We start from the raw sequence: 18,188 nt of genomic DNA on the forward strand, positions 1-18,188 counted from the left end.
GCCGAGGTTATGCAGAGTCATCTTTTCCGGCCTAGCGCGATCGGACGCGAAATCTGGGGTTGACGACCTGCACCATCACATGTCATGCAGTAAAGAAAAGACTGCACTCACGTCGGCATGTGAAGCTGCACGCAGGTCGCGTGCCACAAAGACTACCACCTCAGCATAAGCAACAGTGTGGTGAGAAAGGGCAATTGAGCAAAGACACTCTCCAAGCTGAGGTCCAGCCCCAAGCAATTGGCACACAACGTCATCTGTCAAAGCCCCTGTCCGATGGTCCCCTCATCCACCGGATCTGCACCAGTCACGCGTTCAGTCGCGCGGTTTCCTTTTGGGCCGAGGGAACTTTTAACAACGCTCCAGCGTTAGCTGCGCGTGCTGGTCGCTGATTCACCATGCCAGCTTCCTCGGGTTCAGCAGTCGGCCCAATGGTGCCTTCAGCCGGACCTTCCCGAGCTCTGTGACTGGAATTCATGAACGTGCTAACTTGGCTCTGGGGTAGTTGTGAGATCTGCGGTTCTATTTAAGAGACTTGGCTGCTCGGTAGTTAAGTGGTTGAAAGTAGGAGTGTCATCATTGCTTGTCATTGTTCGAAAAGACGTCCATATCACCCTTCACTGCTCTCTTTGTCCCATCAGCGAAAACTAGAAGCTTCAGAGCTTCTTGATACCCCAAGTCACTATCGATACCAACTCAACATCTACATAATGTCTCACGCCGACGCCGAAGAGGCGCAGTACCAAAAGGAGGTCGAGGAGGTGAAACAATGGTGGACTCACTCAAGATGGAGATACACAAAAAGACCATTTACAGCAGAGCAAATTGTTTCGAAGCGTGGAACCCTTAAGATCCAGTATCCGGGAAATACTCTGTCGAAGAAGCTGTGGAAGACTGTAGAGGACCGCTTCAAGGTATGCCACTTGTTGGTCCAAAAGTAGTACGGGTACTGATCTTGAACAGAACAACGATGTTAGCTTCACATATGGGTGTCTTGACCCCGTGATGGTTACACAAATGGCGAAGTACTTGGACACAGTGTACGTTTCTGGCTGGCAATGTTCCTCAACGGCTTCATCGACTGATGAGCCTGGACCAGACCTGGCAGATTACCCCTACGTAAGTGCAATATACTTCGGACCTTATCATCAGGCTGATTTCCAGTAGACAACCGTACCAAACAAGGTCGGGCATTTGTTCATGGCGCAAGTGTTCCATGACCGTAAGCAGCGCGAAGAGCGCGTCACTACACCAAAAGCCGACCGTGCGAAGCTCGCTAACGTCGATTACCTGCGACCCATCATCGCCGATGCGGATACCGGCCACGGAGGTCTGACAGCCATCATGAAGCTCACAAAGCTGTTCGTTGAGAAGGGTGCTGCTGGTATTCACGTTGAAGACCAAGCGCCAGGAACAAAGAAGTGTGGACACATGGCAGGAAAGGTCTTGGTACCGATCAGCGAGCACATCAACCGTCTGGTCGCTATCCGAGCCCAGGCCGACATCATGGGCAGTGACCTTCTGGCCGTTGCTCGTACTGATTCGGAGGCCGCCACCCTGATCACATCAACAATCGACCCTCGCGACCACCACTACATTTTGGGTGTAACAAACCCCGCCATCCAGCCTCTCAGCGATCTCATGTATGCTGCAGAGCAGGCCGGAAAGAATGGCGTAGAACTCCAGGCGATTGAGGATGCATGGACCAAGGAAGCCCACCTGAAACTCTTCCATGAGGCTGTGGCAGACACCATCAATGCCGGTGTCCATGTCAACAAGCAGGAGCTGATCGCCCAGTTCAACAAGCAGAGCAAGGGAAAGAGCAATTCAGAGGCACGTGCCATCGCGAAGGGCCTGATAGGCGTCGATATCTTCTTCAACTGGGACGCCTCACGAACACGCGAGGGTTACTACAGGTACCAGGGCGGATGCCAGACTGCCGTCAACCGCGCGATCGCTTACGCGCCGTACTGCGATATGATCTGGATGGAGTCGAAGCTGCCCGACTACGCTCAGGCGAAGGAATTTGCTGACGGTGTTCACGCTGTCTGGCCCGAGCAGAAGTACGGTATCATCGCATCTTTTTGAAAGAATTCTGCTAAATTGCCTCTAGGCTTGCATACAACCTTTCACCCTCCTTCAACTGGAAGAGCGCCATGCCCCGCGACGAGCAAGAAACCTATATCAAGCGTCTCGCAGCTCTCGGCTACTGCTGGCAGTTCATCACGCTCGCCGGTCTTCATCAGACTGCTCTTATGGCCGACACCTTCTCCAAGGCGTACGCCAAGCAGGGTATGCGCGCTTATGGCGAGATCATTCAAGAGCCGGAGGCGGAAAACAAGGTCGATGTGCTTACACATCAGAAATGGAGTGGCGCCAATTATGTCGACAATCTGCTGAAGATGGTGTCTGGCGGTGTCAGCTCGACGGCGGCGATGGGCAAGGGCGTTACCGAAGACCAGTTCAAGTAGGCGCTCTGAGGTGTGCAGGCTATTGTAGGATGAACAATGTTGGATTTGATTTACGACACGCACCATCTTCGATACAGTAAAAGAGCCTTATCCACAGACACCTCGCTTCCATTGCTCTTGCACTATGTTCGACAATGTGCATCTTATGCGTGTGGTTGGACTGGTACTCCAACCATAAATTACCCACTAAAAACAGCTACCCATACCAAACCCCACTCAAGTTAACATCATACAAAAACCCACTCGACATGCATTCGTCAGTCAACAAGAGCAGATGCTCCCGAAAACTGGTTGAGAAAATCGAGTGTCGTATGCATAACGACCCGTCTATGCTTGTAGATGAAAAGCCTTCGAAGAAGAGATTGCTCGTCTGATCTTCATTCGAGAGCTGCTGCAAGTTGCCGCCCAAGGAAACGAAGACTATACTGGCTCTCCGAGCTTACGAACAACCCATGATCCAATCATGTATAATTTGAACCCGTACAAGATCCATCGGGAAGAAGTTCCAAAAGGGGACACGATATCCGAATAGATCCAAGGATCGGAAGCCTATGGACGCATTCATCATGCCTCCCATTTGGCCTGGTGGCAACGAATAGCACCCATGGCGTCAGCGCGTCACTGCTTTATATCCGACTCATATGAGTCGCACTGGACGTAGGTATACAGATTTTCTTGACAGCCCTGTTTGGCACATCCTTGAGCAGCAAGTTCTAGACTCAGAAGTCATGATCGACAACATGGTTTGCATCGCATTCGGTTCACTGACATCTTCTGAGAACGACGGTAAGGTACGCCGCTGTTCGCCAGCGGTCCGTCGCAGTGTTTGCCAGCGGTCCGCTGCACTGATTGTCCAGCTCATTCGGTTAGTTCGGTTTGCTTCCCCAACCCTTCACTGCTATCCCCTTCTACTATATAGTCTCGATCGATTCCAACCAATAGCTCTCAAGATCAATCAAATCATCTCAATCCTTTCACAGCCGCTATCAATAACACTTCCTGGCCTGCGCCATTGCAGACACACTCCTCATCTCAGATCTATTCGATCATAGCCTGCGACAAGTCCACAATGGCTACGAACCAGAGTATGCGCGCATCACTTTTGGGAACACCCTTCGAACTCATGACGAACGAGAACAACACACTATGCCACTGTATGGTATCGAATGACGAAGGCGACATACGTCTGGCTGCGCTGTTTGAGGATACACATATGGCTGACTTGCTCTGCAACAGGTGATCAAGGTTCCGACAGCACTTGGATTGGCTGGCAGGCATTTAAATCTTCGTGGGCTCGTAATGCGCCACGAACGATCTTTTGGTAATTAGCTCTTGCGTCACAGGAGAACTCGGCTACAATATTCTAGTGGAAACAGACCCTGGGATGCCTTTAGAATATTTTAACCCGTTTCATGGTATTACTGCTAGGCGCTGTAATCTTGTGAAGATTGGTGGTATCACGATCAAACCGAAAGCTCACACTTGTAGCGGTGTGGACCGCTGTAAAATACTGATAGCTACCGCAAACGATAACGTAGGTCTATCAGGTCGATGGAATACTGCGGTGAATTTCTATTAAGCTAGGAGGAGACAACTATATACTTGGCCTGTAACACACTAGTCCAGGGTGGTTGATCAGGGGTATAGTCAGACACTGTACGGACCAACCGATACCGCAACAACACTGACCAACTTTCATCATGCTAATGCTGATCGAAAAACTTACAATACTGAATACATATGTAATTGGGCATGTACATCGCTGCACTGTGTGAGTGTGCAGGTGATGGTTCTGTAAGTATCAAGTAGCTCGCTGGCGCCTCGTGGACGATTGGCTGTGTTCAATTCTCGATAGTGCAGTAAGCATCGTATTGAACTGCCTCAGAGTGCCATGACCTGCTTGATATTCAGCACTCGTCAGATATGGTCGCCATCAAAATGGTTCGTTCCCATATCGACAGCAGTAGAACCTGTTGGAAGGTGCTATTCTCTATATATCAATCAGTACTAGCGTTTTTTATATGTGCTAGTGGATGGATACTCAGGTTGTCCCTCTGTAACTTCAGTCAACAATCATACTTCAACAGAACCAACCCGCCGCATCAATGTACCACATGATTGATCTCACAACATGAGGTCATGTAGGTAGCCAGTCTGTGTTAAAATGATATATTACTCGGTTAACATACTATCTAAACGCTTGGTCATGTTTGCAGTTTCGAAAATCTGCATAGCCTCGCAGTCTAGCAGGGCAAAATTCCTTCATCTTCCACACTCCCAGTCTGGAGCGTTGGCGATGTTGGTGCGGTCGATCTGATCATTTGTGAGTGGAAGCTTGTGGGGATTGTGTCAATGTGACTTACGAGGGAGATGAAGTATAGAGCGCCGAGAATGAGCAATAGTTTCCAGTCGATCTTGCGGACCAAGTTCTTCTTCTCGATGCCACCGACTTCAGCCTCGCCATAGTGGGCCAGTGTTGCGTCGAACTTCTCCTGGCGGACTGCGCCGGACTTGTATTCGTCGTCACTACTGCTGTTGGTCATGGTGCTCGTATCGATGAGTCGTCCTTAGCAGCTCGTAGATAGCAGAGCAGTTCAGAGATAATACTTCGATCCCATGCGTCGATCAGGGAACGGAACATCGCTATATCTTCGTCCCTTCACATCTGGCCGCAGCAATTTTCGTCAACAGTACCTTGGCTTCCAAGCACCTTCCAAGCTGTACAAGTGTGCATAGCAACACCGGAAGCTCATTGATCGGAGGGTAGCGGGCTCAGCATTTCTTAGTTTCGTATTGATGTGGAGATGAGATCACTGCAAAATCGTGGGGATCGTGGGGTACCAAGCTGTGTCCTTCGTGTGTGCTTCGCACAACCCGAGCACCGGAGTCTTGGAATTACGAGGCATGTTTGCTTGCCCCAGCTCGATCAAAAGCAACGATATTCAAAGAATCGATTCTCAGATGTCCTGCGACTTAGCGAAAGCTGTTTGTAGCCCCCTGTCATCAAGTCCATCTCTTTCTGGCACCTTTGTTAATCCAGTCTTCAATGTCCATTATTTGCTTCTGTGTCGCGTAAGTATCGCACATCTCAGCTCGAGTGCTCAGTGCTATCCAAACGCCCGGGTCTTGGTCGACAAGAGAAGTTGCCAAATCGAGCTATCACCGTTCTGCCCACGAGGCTCGAAACCACGCAGACGTCTGTAGCCAAGCGTGTCAGGGGTGCCGGCAGCTGGCCAGAATTCCGCCACTACACCTCGATGGCTTCGAAGGTGTCTTGCTAGATGCGTACATGCGGCTCTTGGACGATTGTCTCTAGCGGAGCGGAGGAGAATCCGTCTGTCGTGGCGCCACTAACCACATTGCGGAGTCAGTCTTGGTGCACAGCTCCTCTCGTTCGGCCGATGTGGAGTGATCACCGCGCACGTTTGGGGTGCAGTTATTCGGCTACGAGCACCAAATGAAGCATGACGAGACGTCTTGTCTTGAGTGGAGGAGGGTTAGGTGCTGAGTTGAAGGTGTTGGCGGTAGCTACAGACGCTTGAGCACAGCGAAGATGCCTCGGTGCATGTGAGTAGTGTGGCTTTTCAACGGCTGCTGGCAGTTTTGTGGTGGTGATGGTTGGTTTCGTCCGTCTTAGGTGTTGGTGTGGAAGACGGAAAGAGAGTTGGGGTGCGAAGTTGGACCTAGTGGCTAGACTGTGTGAGCGGCTCCCAACAGCTGTCATCGGATAGCATCCTCGTCTCATCTCTTTACTACAACTTGAACAATACAGCCTGTTCCTTTCTATGTTAGAAAGAATCACACGTGCTCTGTAGCATAACACAGAGAAGTAGAGGAAGATGTTCAGCGAAAGGGCATGGACAAGTCTGACAAGAAAACTTTTCATTATGTACACTTGTCATCAGCGCCCTGCAGCTGGGAAGCTGCCCAAGCTGAGAAGCCACTGACTTATAAGGTATCAGATCCACCGACGGTGCCGTCTCCCTTTCCTTTGTTATCGTTATCGTAGTCGTTACAGTCGTCATTGCGGCCGCTGTGGTCATTATCGCAATCGTAGTTGGGTGGTTGTACTGGAAGATGATGTGAAATGTGTTGCAGGGCTCTACCAGCCGCCACCACCGGAGTCATTTCTCCAAGAAGCTTCACCTCCACCGGCAGCAGCAGTGTCGTCTCCAGCTCCCCAGCCACCGGTGGCTTCAACGGGACCACCTCCACCCATAGAGTCTCCCTCTGCAGGAGCAGCCCTGCAGCGCTGTGAAGAGTTAGCATCAGATCTGCCGATGTTGGACTATGTCACTAACCTTGACTGTGTGTCCGAACTCCTGGCAGTTCTGGCACTGAACCCTTGACCAGTCCTTTGGCTTAGTGCAGTCACGAGAAAAGTGACCCTGCTTCTCGCAGTTGCGGCAGGTGACGTTTTCGGGGTTGCGAGGCTGGTCACACTCCTTGGCTATGTGGTCTTCGGAGCCGCAGTTGCGGCAAGTCCTAGGAGGACGCGCCTCAACGTTAGGACACTGAAAAGCTGTTAGCAAGTGTAGACCTTTGTCAGAATAGTCAAACTCACGTCCTTGGAAAAGTGACCGGTCTCGTTGCACTTGCGGCACTCGACACCTTCAGCCGAACGAGGCTCGGGGCACTCCTTGGCGTTGTGGCCTTCCTGCTTGCAGTTCTTGCAAGCATGCGGGTTCACGCGCTCCTTGGGGCAGTCGCGAGCACGATGTCCCTCTTCCGAACAGTAGACACATTGAACGGCAGGCGTCATGGAGACATGCTCCGGCTGCTCTTGCTTACAATGCTACATCGTCGGTCAGCTTTGTACTGTTGCTCAGAGGAAGGAGTTCATGTACCTTCTTGATGTGACCCAATTCACCGCAATTGCTGCAAAGAGGCACACCACGGTCTTGGACAAAGCCGGCGGAAGCCAGACGCTCCAGGTTCTGTGCAGCGTTTTCAGGCCAGCCTTGGGCCAGCTTCGCACGGCGAGGCTTGTCCGAAAGCTGAATGGTGAGTACGAACTCGCGCTCAGGGTTGCCGATCATGTCAACAACGATCATGTTGACGGGGATCTCTTGCTGCTTAGCAACCAGGAAGACAGGAAGCCCGTCTTCACGGAGAGCGGCCTCGACATCGGGAAGGCTGAAGTCGTCCACAACGGAGCGAGCGTAGGCCTTGAGGCAGGTACGGAACCCGTCAAGATCCTTCTCCTTGGCTGCGTCAATGAGCTTCGCCCAAGCCTCCTCAGACTCAAGCTCAGGAACACCGGTCCAGTCGACGAGGCGGCGCTCCTTGCACTCCAAAGCCTTGTGGCCCTCCTTGTCGCAAAGTTTGCACTTCATCGGGTTGGTTGGGCAGTTTCGAGCTGCATGGCCTTCAATACCGCAGGCGTTGCAGGTGCCTGTGAACTCGCGCTCGACGCGGGGGTTGGTGCAGTCAGCCTTGTTGTGGCCAACCTCGCCGCAGTTGAAGCACTCTCCAGTGAGGCCGCCTCCAGCGGGCTTGTCAGGGCACTCGCGAGCAAAGTGACCAGTCTGGTTGCAGCTGTACAGAGGGTCAGCGTGGTGAAGTAAGGTTGGTGTAGCTGTCGAGTGAAGTTGTCGACAGCTATCTGGAGGTGGGAGAGGACACTTACATGCGACAGGTGTTACCACCATCACCTCCGTTAGTTCCAGCGCCAGCTCCATCGCCGCCGCTGCCCCATGACCCTCCAGCGTCACCACCAGAGGTGTCAGCGCCACCCCAAGAGTCACCGCCAGTAGCAGCAGCTCCCCATGTGTCGCCACCTTGAAAGAAATCAGCAAGCTGCGTCCAGTGAAGAGGCAGAGAACTTACTACTGGCTCCAGTGTCCCAGCTCATAGCTGTGTTGTGAGAGCGGAGTAAGAGAAGAGAAAGGTAGAATTTTGTGCGTGTGACACAGACCTGGAGAGAGTGCAACGCTAGCTTTCTGTCGAAATCCAAGCTTGCTATGCGCGCACTGCCAAGAGAGAAAGTGCCCTGTGAGGAAGACTTACAGTTTCAAGCGGCGCTCAGCGTTGTGAAGCAGCGAGAGACCAGCTCGAGCTGTGGTTGATATAGCAGATGAGGAAGCAGGTTGTAATCGTGAGAGTGCGGTTGCGTCGATTGGATTCGAGGTCGCGGCAGAGCTTTGGTGAGAGCGGCTTGGCACTGTTGTTTATATACAGCGGTGGACAGGCGCAACCACAGCCAGAGGTCTGTGCGGGGCGAAGATGAGGCAATGACGACGGTGAGAGCGAGCAGATTGTGACTAATACAGTTGATGCCACAATGCAGAGCAGCAGGAACTCAACGTACTGAAGGCCTGCAAAGCAGACAATGATGACAACAGGGTGCGGCTATGCGGCTGGAAGACATAAAATGAATGAAGGCATTGGAGATGGTGGGTGCAAACCATGCCACAGTGACTTGATCGGACTGCAAGAGCAAACAGTGAGAGAGCGATGTCGAAGAGACGAACATGGAAGATGTTGGAAGACAGAAGAACAAGAAGGTTGTGCTATTGAACACAAGACAGCGCACTATCGAGGTATAATGCTGGTAACAAGTCATGAAGCTCATATACAACAGACAAAAACGCCATCATACCATCAGATCAGATCGTGCCCGCCGCACAGTGTACATGACAGGCTGGAAACCATCGTACTATACATACCCAACATGCGCCAAACACCAGAGGGGTCGCCGTCACTTGACTACTTGACTTATACACCTCGGAACTGTGGGTGAGGTTAGCTGTATGATCTCAGGCATAAGTAATGAGGATGGACTTACCATGCGCACAATCAGGAACCACACGGCTCCAATGAAACGGAACGCTGCGAGACCAGCGACACTCCACAGTACGACTCCCAAGTAGATATTGGCAACTTGGGTCTGTTTAGCGTTCTGGTCTGCTTCTGCAACTGTTACTTCCAAACCGCCAGATTGCAGTACAACGGCAGTGAGACCCAGATTGCAGAACATCCAGAATAGAACGACACCAGATCGGAAACCCTTGTAGTAGTCTTCCTGCTTATCCGACGCCGACTGAACCTTCTTCTCTTCCTTCCACTTCGTGCTGAAGACCCGCAATTCATTCTCGTACATGGTGTTCAGGTCAGCATCGTCTGTCGGAGCTTGAATGTCTGCCTTTCCGTCGGCCTTGGTGGTAACCGAGGGTAGCTTCTCCGGCTTGTCATCTCCCTTGGTTCCCCAGGTGATGTCGTGCGTGTTGCAGAAAGCGTAGACGTTGAGAATGTTGATGTACGTCGGTGTCATCAGCAGGTACTGGATGAAACAGGTGAACATATGCCATGGATCAAAGAACAGGAATGAGACAATGAACCACATGAGATATGTCGAGGCCAAAGAGACGATCAGGTTGAAGAAGATCGTGTCCTTGAAGACGTCGGCGAAGCTGAAGCCCTCTGGTTTGTTGACCACCCCCTGGATCGACTTAACCGTGATGTATATAGATGCAAACATGAGGTATGTCATGATGATACACCAGAAGTATACCATAGACATATACCACTTGTTCGAACCTTGCGGTCGATTACCGAGCGAGAGAATGAAACACGTTATCAGTACGGCGATGTAAAGCCACTCGAAGATGACAAACAAAACTTTACCGGCAGTGCCGATTTGACCAGCCAGGGAGTTGGTGAGGATGTGGAAGACCAGAAAGAAGTTACCGAGACCAAACCAGGCGAAGATCATGCTGATGGTTTGGTAGACGAATTCGACGAGGAACATCGCCTTGCGAATGGCCGTGTGGTCACTGCGGAAAATGTCGAACGAGTGGGCCAGAGCGTAGACAGCAGCGAAGAAGGAGCCGTTCAGCCAACGACGACGCTGACCGATGAATTCTGCCATTGTGGTGGGTACGTCAGTCTCACCGTTGGCAGACTTGACGTATTGCAGGATCCAGTGGCAGTTCCTCTTGGAGACCAGCTCGAAACAGAGAATACGATCTTCCGCCAGATACATATTGGCTGTGAAGATACCGGCGTTCGCACCGTGCATCTTCTCGCCGGCGAAGTACTTCTCCAGTGGTCCCTGCCCAGTCTTGTCGTTCTGAAGAGCGACATAGCGATAGGCAGAGAAAGCACCAGGAAGGACAGTGATAAAACCAAAGGCTGATTCCAGTGGCTTATCCAAGATGTTGCTCATCTTGTATTCAAAGTTCTGGGTGGCCACAAGCGGGTTCAGAAGCTTCTTGCCGTGTACCAACATAGCTTTGATCTCACCGCAAGCGCCTGCGCACATGGGCTCAAGGTCAAAAGCCTTCCATAGCTGGTAGATCGAGTCCTTTCCAGGCTTGGTTCCAGCATCGATAAGAACACAGATGTTCGGGTCCAGAACGGTACCAAAAGCCTGGAAGAACCATCGATGCGAGTTGATCTTCTTCTGGTTCTTTTCCTTGAGACAGAAAAGCATCTGAACAGGAGTGTTGCCCTTCTTGACACCGACTACACCCTTCTTGATGTCAAGAGTCATTTGTGTGGTGTACTAGTAGATCTCGTTAGTCATTGTTCCGAACACAGCCACTTTGCCTCACGTACTTCGTAAATATGCGCAGTAACATCCTTGCCGTTGACTTGCTGCTTGGCAATGCCGTCCTGGTATACACCAAGACCAGCTAGCACAGCTCTCGTTCGCGGGTTGATCTTTGCACGTCCATCGCTGACGACGCACACTACAATCTTCTTCCACGCGTCCTTGCCCCACGTCTTGCTGTTGGTTCGTGAGTTCATGTACTCGATATTCTTGATGACACCCATCATGGTTCGCGCAAACAGCTCGTCCTCTTCGTTGTACATAGTAACGACGATGAACAGCTCTGTGTGCCTGGGCTTTGCGAACAGCTTCTGGCGCAGGGTGAAGCGCTCTGCGTCAAAGTCCGCAGGATCACAAGTGGCGGCCGAGTAGCGCATATGTGTGAACTCGTCACGCTCCGGGGGCTGTGCATGTGGAACCTGATTGAGTAGTCGCGGAGGAATTGGACAATCGAGTACCAAGTTACCCTTGAATAGCTGGACTTCCTTAACCGTCTTCCATCGCTTGATAGGTGCCGGACTTGGAGTGTGCTGGATGAGCTCGTCTTGAAACGGGTTCTCGGGATCCTGGTCATCCAAATCGTGTGGATCTGGGCCGTACGAACTGGCGCCTGTCAGCATCGGCCTGCCATCCTGCTCGTCTTGCCAGTAGTGGTCTGGCTGTGTGCCGTAACCCTGGTGAGGGCTCTCATCGTGCGGTGTGGGATCGTAAGGCTGGTTGTAGTATGCATCATGGTGCGCTTGAGGGTCGAGAGAGTAGTCGCTGTCATGCCGTTGCGGTCGCGGGTCGTAGTCGTCGTGATAGTTTCCTCCAGCGTAGGGAATGTTCTCTACTGAGTACTGCGCTTGTCAGCTCTTAACTACTCCAGACCATGCGCCCAAACCACCTACACTTGGCTGCAGAGGAAGTCTGTCTCCTGAAGCTGCTGGATGTATCGTGTTGGGTCCCATGGGGATCTCCAGAGGTCCAGCGTGCGAGCCATAGTTGTCTTCGAGCTGGTAGCCAGCGAGTGGGTGTCCTGGAGAGGGTGTTCTCCCGGGACCTGGACGGCGTGGATCCATTTCGTAATGGTCCTCGTCTGCGAAGATCCTCGATCAGTGTACTGCCTCAGGCGCGCAATGTTTGTATGAGCGATAGTGATAGCGATATGCAAAGAATGGATGCACAGGCGACGAGGAGTGCAAAAGAATGCAGGTCCGGTGCGCAGGGCCGCGATATGTAAGAGGTGGTATCTGGAGAGGAAGCGACAGGGATGGGAAGGTGCCTCTAGGCGTAGTAGCCGGCTATGCGTGCGACGCAATCGTAATGCGCACAGGCTCAAATCCTGAGCGGCGGAGGTGCGACTTTACTCACCTAGTCGGTTGTAGCCAGACATGATGCCGGTTGCTTTGCTGCTGCGCCTTCAATCAACTCGCGGATGCTGCGAACACCGACTCCACTGCCCAAACACGCGTGAAGATGGATGGCCCAGCAAGTCAAACGTGACTTTGTTGATCGCTCGAATGCGATTGTCGTATCGCGGCAATGTGAAACCCGTTGCGTTTGGTGGGAATTGTAGAGTGCACGGCAGCTGTTTACCTAGCAACGGGCGTTGCGCAGGACGATATGACGATGCTGCGGGTCCTGAACAAGAGTACGAAGTACGCGAGAAACAAGTTTGGCTCCACAGCTGGGGAACATCTACTCTTCAACAAATACACGGGGCGGTCAAAAGCAGCGCTCAGCCTGGCGACCAGCTGGCTGAGCAACTCTTTTCTGTGCAGCCCGGCCAAGCACAGCGGTGCACGCCTGAAACCATGCATGTGGCGCTGCCACATAGCCGCGTCTTCTGACGAAGCCCTGTCTATTTAAGGCAAGGCATGAGATCAACCCTAACGACTATTCAAATGCCCGAGTCCATATTGTTTGCCGGTAGCCGCTGTGGCGCCGAGAGCTTCATCTGATCTTCGTCGTTCTGTTGTTTCCTCTAAACATGCAATTTCGAGGTGCACAATCATTTGATCTCATTCACATGTGGGACGAGACTGGATGCGGCTGAGCAGAAGCTGACCGGCTGAGGCGACTGTACTGACTAGTTTGAGGCCTCCCAAGCGAACATTGGGCATAAAAGAGATTAGCATCGCGACTTGCGGCTCAGGACGGCACTGCTACCATTCACAGCCTTGTGGAGTTACGAGAGGCTGACCGCGTTGTGGTAGTATCGCAGCTCTTGCTGCTTATCAGTTTGGTTCGGAGCTTCCACCTGCCATCCCTAGTACCCACACTTGGTATTGTGAACGAACATGCTCTTGTGAATGAACATGCTGTTGTAAAACACCTAACCAGACTACCTACCACATGACTTTCAAAGTAAACGTTTGATGAAATCTTCCTGAACCGAGCTTCCCAAGGCTCTCTCGTACCTGTCGATCATCCGTCACCTGTCTTGGCGCCCCAAAAGTCCACAAACTCATTGGTACACCTTTCCTCAGTTCCACCTCCCATACAGCACTTCCACGTCCAAACGTTGTCCACCTCTAGACAACCGCATAAACTTCAAGATGGGCGACTCCGCCACCCCAAAACCCGTCGCAGTCCTCTTCGTCTGCCTAGGAAACATCTGTATGTCTGGCCCGCCCCCGCACCTAGTCATTCCCCAAGTCTCAACTACCCATATACACGCCAGCATATTGACATACCCCGGGCCGCTCAACCATGGCCGAAGGCGTCTTCCAGTCCCTTGTCACCTCCTCTTCCCCCAGCACACAGCGCCTAATCACCACAATCGATTCCAGCGGCACAGGCGCCTACCACGTCGGCGACGCCCCCGACCCGCGCACCATGGCGACGCTTAAACAAAACGGCATTACCAACTATAAACACGCGGCGCGGAAGTTTGCACCAGCGAGCGACTTCGAGAAGTTCGACTATATCCTCGCCATGGACGATTCGAATCTCGAGGACCTCGAGGACCTGCGGAGGCGAGCGGTGAAGAGAAAGGACGGTGATGAGGGTTTTGGGAAGGTGATGCTGTTTGGTGAGTTTGGAGGAAAGGTAAGGAGGAGCGGAAGAGGAGAGGAGGTACAGGATCCGTACTATGGGGCGAATGATGGGTTTACGACTGCGTATGAGCAGGCGGTCAAGTTCTCGAAGGTGTTTCTGGAGAGGTTGGAGAGGGGAGAGTTGAGTTAGGTGTGTGAACAGAGCGACATGGTGGAGAGATGCTTTTGATACCCATATAGATCGTTCGATTGACAGGACTGTAATCTTACATATATACACATGATCCTACATGCTCCAGCACAGCTTACTCTGTGCTGCTCCTCGTACACGCAAACCTCCAACGCCCCCTCTTCGCCACATCCTCACACTACGGATTGTTCTTAATCTGCTGTTCCAGCTCCTGCAGCTTCATCACCACCCTCCCCCTCATAAACTCACTCAACCCCAGCACCCCCTCCCTAGTAACCACCCGATAACTCCCACTATCCTGCCAACTCCCCTCGACAATCCTGCCGTTGCCATCAACCTCCAAACTCCCAATGATATCCTCCGGCCACGCAATCCTGCCATAATCCGGCGGGTTCCTCAAATCAGAAACATGTATCCAGCCGCCTATATTCCCTCCGCCGGCACCACCTTGATGGCTCGCACCGCCAGCGCCGTCGTTGGGGCGGCTCAGGTTGAATCCCCCCGGGGAGGCGAAGGCAGCGGCCTGCGCCTGTACCAGAGGGTCGGAGGAGGCGTGGGTGGCGAAGACGGAAGAGAGGAGAGGGAGGAATAGAGGATTCGAGGTGAAGGTTTGTGGGGTTACAGGGAGTGAGGACGAGGTTCCTATGGCGAGTTGGGGTGTGGGCGGTGTGGTGGGGAGGAGGGAGAGGAGGGATTTTGTGGAGTCGAAGGGGTCTTTGTGGATGAACTGTAACTGATGTTAGTATGAGTGGGATTCGGAGGTTGGTGTTGCGGGAGGTTGTGTACGATTTGTGGGTTCTCTGGTAATGTTGATATGGTTCGCGAGGCTCTGAGGTGGAGTGTTGGGATTCTAATTGCGGGCCGTAGGGAGCGCGTTGATCGCACGAAGGTACTCGATAGCATGTTGATAGTGTGTGATATATCGAGAACTACTGTTGTAGCTTTGTCGGGGCTCAATTGCAGCTGAACTCAAAAGTGCTTGAAGCTACCAGCGATGACGGCACGAACGAACATTTGGTTGTGTCCAAGCTCCCTCCAGTACTGCAGATCTCCACCAATCCGTCGCAAGCGCGTCTCAATCGTCCAGGGTCTCTGCACGCCCCTCACTCCGAGGCTGTCGGCAACGCATTCGAGAAACTTTGCGAGCAGCATGACTCCAAGAGTTCTCCCGTCTGCACGCCTCGACCGCGACTATACTTCATGAGTCTCCCAACCACTTTTAGCGCGCTCCATGAGTAAGAGAAAAGGCTTGCCGTCAGTATCCTGGCGAATCAGGCAGATGTGCAAGATCGCCGGCCGCTATCGGTTTAGTAGCTGATACAACCACTGTTGCTCACATCTCTTGGCGGTTTTTATCTGATCTTTTCATCTTGACTTTTTGGACTGACTTCTGATTTCCTCCACGTGTGGGCTTCACTTGAGAGTCGAGATGGCGTCGGCAACCACTGACAATGTCGCGCTTGACAAGCAGATTGAGGAGACCAATGCGCCCAAGCACGAAGACTTGCATCAAGATGTCGAGGTTGGTCCTGAGGCAGTTGACATCGAGAGGATAGAGGAAGTATACGTGTGAGTTGAATGATCAATTCCGAAAGAAATGGTGCTGACTTACCACAGCAAACTTGATCGTCGAATTCTCCCCGCCTTCTGGATCCTCTACTTCATGTGCTCAGCCATTCGATCCAACATTGGATTGGCGCAGACCATGAACACCAAACAAGGCCACGACCTGGCATCACAGCTTAGCTTGACTCCCAAGCAGGTTTCTACCGGTCTAGCGCTGTTCTATGTCTGCTACGTTGTCTTCGATTTGCCTTCGAACCTGATCATGTCGAGAGTCAGCCCCCACGCATGGATGAGTAGGATTGTCATCTCCGTTGCGATTATTGGGATGTGCTTTACTGCGGTGAAAGCTGCATGGAGCTTCTAGTAGGTGTCTTAATGATAAGAGACGGGCAGCTGGCTGACAAGGGACAGTCTTCTCCGTCTACTACTCGGTATCGTCATTGCAGGCATGTGGCCTGGCATGTCATACTACTTGACCCTCTTCTACCCTCCATCACGAACAGGCAAGCGCATTGGACGCTACTTCACTGCATCTCAAGTGTCCGCAGCCGTCGTCGGTCTTGTCTCAGCCGGATTCCAGGAGATGGATGGCCTCGGCGGGCTTGTTGGTTTCCAGTGGATGTTCCTGCTCTACGGTGTCGTTGGGTTCCTAGTTGGCGTCTCACTCCTTTGGTGGTTGCCCGATCGCCCACTGCCTCCTGGCGAGACTCGGGTCCGGACTGGCTTGGAACGGTTTCTTCCTGCAAGTAAGCCTGCTTTAACTGGCGAAGATGCGAGGATTCACTACGAAGATCTGACCAGAGTCTACAACCGCCGCCAGTGGGATATGAATGACATCTGGCATATCCTCATCGACTGGAGATTGTGGCCCTTGGTCATGATGTACTTTGGTGTGGTGGGTGTTGGCATTGGAACGCAGAACTACGCGTCAGTCATCATTCGGGGCATCAACCCAGGCCTAAGTGGCATCGACTTGAGTCTGCTCACTGCCCCAATCTGGATTGTAGGTTTCCTAAGCTGAATAAGATGAACACCAGCTAACACTTGCAGATGGATTTGATTGCCATTCTGATAGTCACGCCACTTTCAGACCGCTTCCACCACCACCGTGCCCTGTTCTTCGGCGCAGCTGTCTTGATTCAGATCACCGGCCTGCTAGTCACCACATTCGCCGGAGGTCTGAATTCATGGGCTCGCTATGGCGGCCTTTTGATGGTGGGCTTCGGATTGGGGCCGACAGTGCCCATCTGTATGGCCATGACCAACGAGATCTTCCAGTCGCGCCACGGCGAGGTGGGCGTGGCAGCGGCTAGCGCACTCGTATCTGGATTGGGCAACCTGGGAAGTATCCTGACCACCTATGCGCTGTATACGGGATGGCCTGCCGATTCTGTGGGTGTGAACAAGTACCGTAAGAGCAATCTGGTCATGATTGGCATACTGTGTGTTAGCATTTTGTCAGCCGCAGTCATGGTTGTCTTGCTGAGGGTGTTCGGCAACGACAAGGCTAAGCAGATCAGCGGCGCCAGCTCAACCAGCGAGGGCGAGGCTGTCTACCTGGATGGTGCTGCACGACGCGAGGTCCAGCAGCGAGGTTTGGGACGGATGTTCTGCTTCAGATAAGTTGTTCGACCCTGCCGCGGGCGGAGATGCCTCCCGGCTGCTGGAGTGGCTCGAAGTTACCAATCGCGAAGTCAAAATGCTGTGCAAAAGCCCATGAGCATGGTCACGAGAGGGGCGTAGCGTGCAGCGGTTGGAGCCGAGTCACGATCCTGGGGCTGACGACATGCGAACCGCTCCATAGCTCTAACCGGGCTTAGCCGTCAAAAAGGGAGACTCAACGGTCGCAGATTTTGTGTGCTCCTGCTGTAATGTTTCAAGAAGAGAGTGTTCATGTAGACTTCGCAGCCGATGATCGGCATTGCGGCACGAAGGTGGTCGAATCCCTCCTTGCATGGTTCTCACGATGCCCGGCATGCCCCTCTTCCAGCTTGAATCCAATTGTTCAGCGCATTGTGCCTTTTGCACGTTCGCTCAGTCTCCCAAGCACCAAGTTTCCTGCTTTCACTTCACCTGCTGTCTGCCCACGATCGCTGCCACTCTTCACGGCAGCCGTCTCGCTGCAGGCTGCTAATTACCCCAACGCCCCACTACAGCTGCCAGTCGACTGCCATCCACGACTCTCCGCATCGCCGCACGCGCAGACGCTCGCTGCACTCTCACACCGATCAGCAGCCCAAAGCTCAGCGGCTGCTCATTCACACGCATAAAGTTACACGAGAACCTCCATCCAGCGCGCTCTGCAATTCGATGGTCTTCCCCTTGGGGCCTTGAGAGCGGGGCACAACAGACGTCCAAGCGCGCACGTTCTACACCATTCGAGCCTCAACCACGGTAGCACGTTCCGCTATAGACGACAGCTCTGACGT

General features: G+C 52.7%; 6 protein-coding genes across 6 annotated transcripts; 3 read left to right on the forward strand and 3 right to left on the reverse strand.

Moving 5' to 3' along the window:
• Positions 1-707: 707 nt before the first annotated feature.
• BU25DRAFT_419465 (isocitrate lyase and phosphorylmutase) lies at positions 708-2,468 on the forward strand (the record flags this gene model as incomplete). Its single annotated transcript, XM_033707938.1, has 4 exons — positions 708-911; positions 961-1,116; positions 1,165-2,060; positions 2,111-2,468. The coding sequence occupies 4 exons, from the start codon at positions 708-710 to the stop codon at positions 2,466-2,468; spliced, it is 1,614 nt and encodes a 537-aa protein (XP_033564681.1).
• A 2,262-nt stretch (positions 2,469-4,730) lies between these two features.
• On the reverse strand, positions 4,731-5,011 carry BU25DRAFT_456216 (uncharacterized protein; the record flags this gene model as incomplete). Its single annotated transcript, XM_033710002.1, has 2 exons — positions 4,731-4,781; positions 4,832-5,011. The coding sequence occupies 2 exons, from the start codon at positions 5,009-5,011 to the stop codon at positions 4,731-4,733; spliced, it is 231 nt and encodes a 76-aa protein (XP_033564682.1).
• A 3,888-nt stretch (positions 5,012-8,899) lies between these two features.
• Positions 8,900-12,741, reverse strand: BU25DRAFT_408425 (glycosyltransferase family 2 protein). The gene is made up of 5 exons (XM_033705815.1): positions 12,376-12,741; positions 11,913-12,100; positions 11,028-11,861; positions 9,256-10,974; positions 8,900-9,200 (listed from the first exon to the last, which is right to left on the reverse strand). The coding sequence occupies exons 1-5, from the start codon at positions 12,395-12,397 to the stop codon at positions 9,186-9,188; spliced, it is 2,778 nt and encodes a 925-aa protein (XP_033564683.1). The 5' UTR covers positions 12,398-12,741; the 3' UTR covers positions 8,900-9,185.
• Positions 12,742-13,562: 821 nt separating this feature from the next.
• Positions 13,563-14,193, forward strand: BU25DRAFT_429495 (low molecular weight phosphotyrosine protein phosphatase-like protein; the record flags this gene model as incomplete). Its single annotated transcript, XM_033708554.1, has 2 exons — positions 13,563-13,623; positions 13,727-14,193. The coding sequence occupies 2 exons, from the start codon at positions 13,563-13,565 to the stop codon at positions 14,191-14,193; spliced, it is 528 nt and encodes a 175-aa protein (XP_033564684.1).
• Positions 14,194-14,371: 178 nt separating this feature from the next.
• BU25DRAFT_387750 (uncharacterized protein) lies at positions 14,372-15,164 on the reverse strand (the record flags this gene model as incomplete). The annotated part of the gene is made up of 2 exons (XM_033704443.1): positions 14,980-15,164; positions 14,372-14,920 (listed from the first exon to the last, which is right to left on the reverse strand). The coding sequence occupies exons 1-2, from the start codon at positions 15,094-15,096 to the stop codon at positions 14,372-14,374; spliced, it is 666 nt and encodes a 221-aa protein (XP_033564685.1). The 5' UTR covers positions 15,097-15,164.
• A 458-nt stretch (positions 15,165-15,622) lies between these two features.
• BU25DRAFT_334999 (high affinity nicotinic acid plasma membrane permease-like protein) lies at positions 15,623-17,382 on the forward strand (the record flags this gene model as incomplete). The annotated part of the gene is made up of 4 exons (XM_033702564.1): positions 15,623-15,762; positions 15,811-16,122; positions 16,171-16,762; positions 16,810-17,382. The coding sequence occupies 4 exons, from the start codon at positions 15,623-15,625 to the stop codon at positions 17,380-17,382; spliced, it is 1,617 nt and encodes a 538-aa protein (XP_033564686.1).
• Positions 17,383-18,188: the final 806 nt, after the last annotated feature.

This window comes from Macroventuria anomochaeta, assembly GCF_010093625.1.
Source record: "Macroventuria anomochaeta strain CBS 525.71 unplaced genomic scaffold BU25scaffold_7, whole genome shotgun sequence".
Lineage (NCBI taxonomy): Eukaryota > Fungi > Ascomycota > Dothideomycetes > Pleosporales > Didymellaceae > Macroventuria > Macroventuria anomochaeta.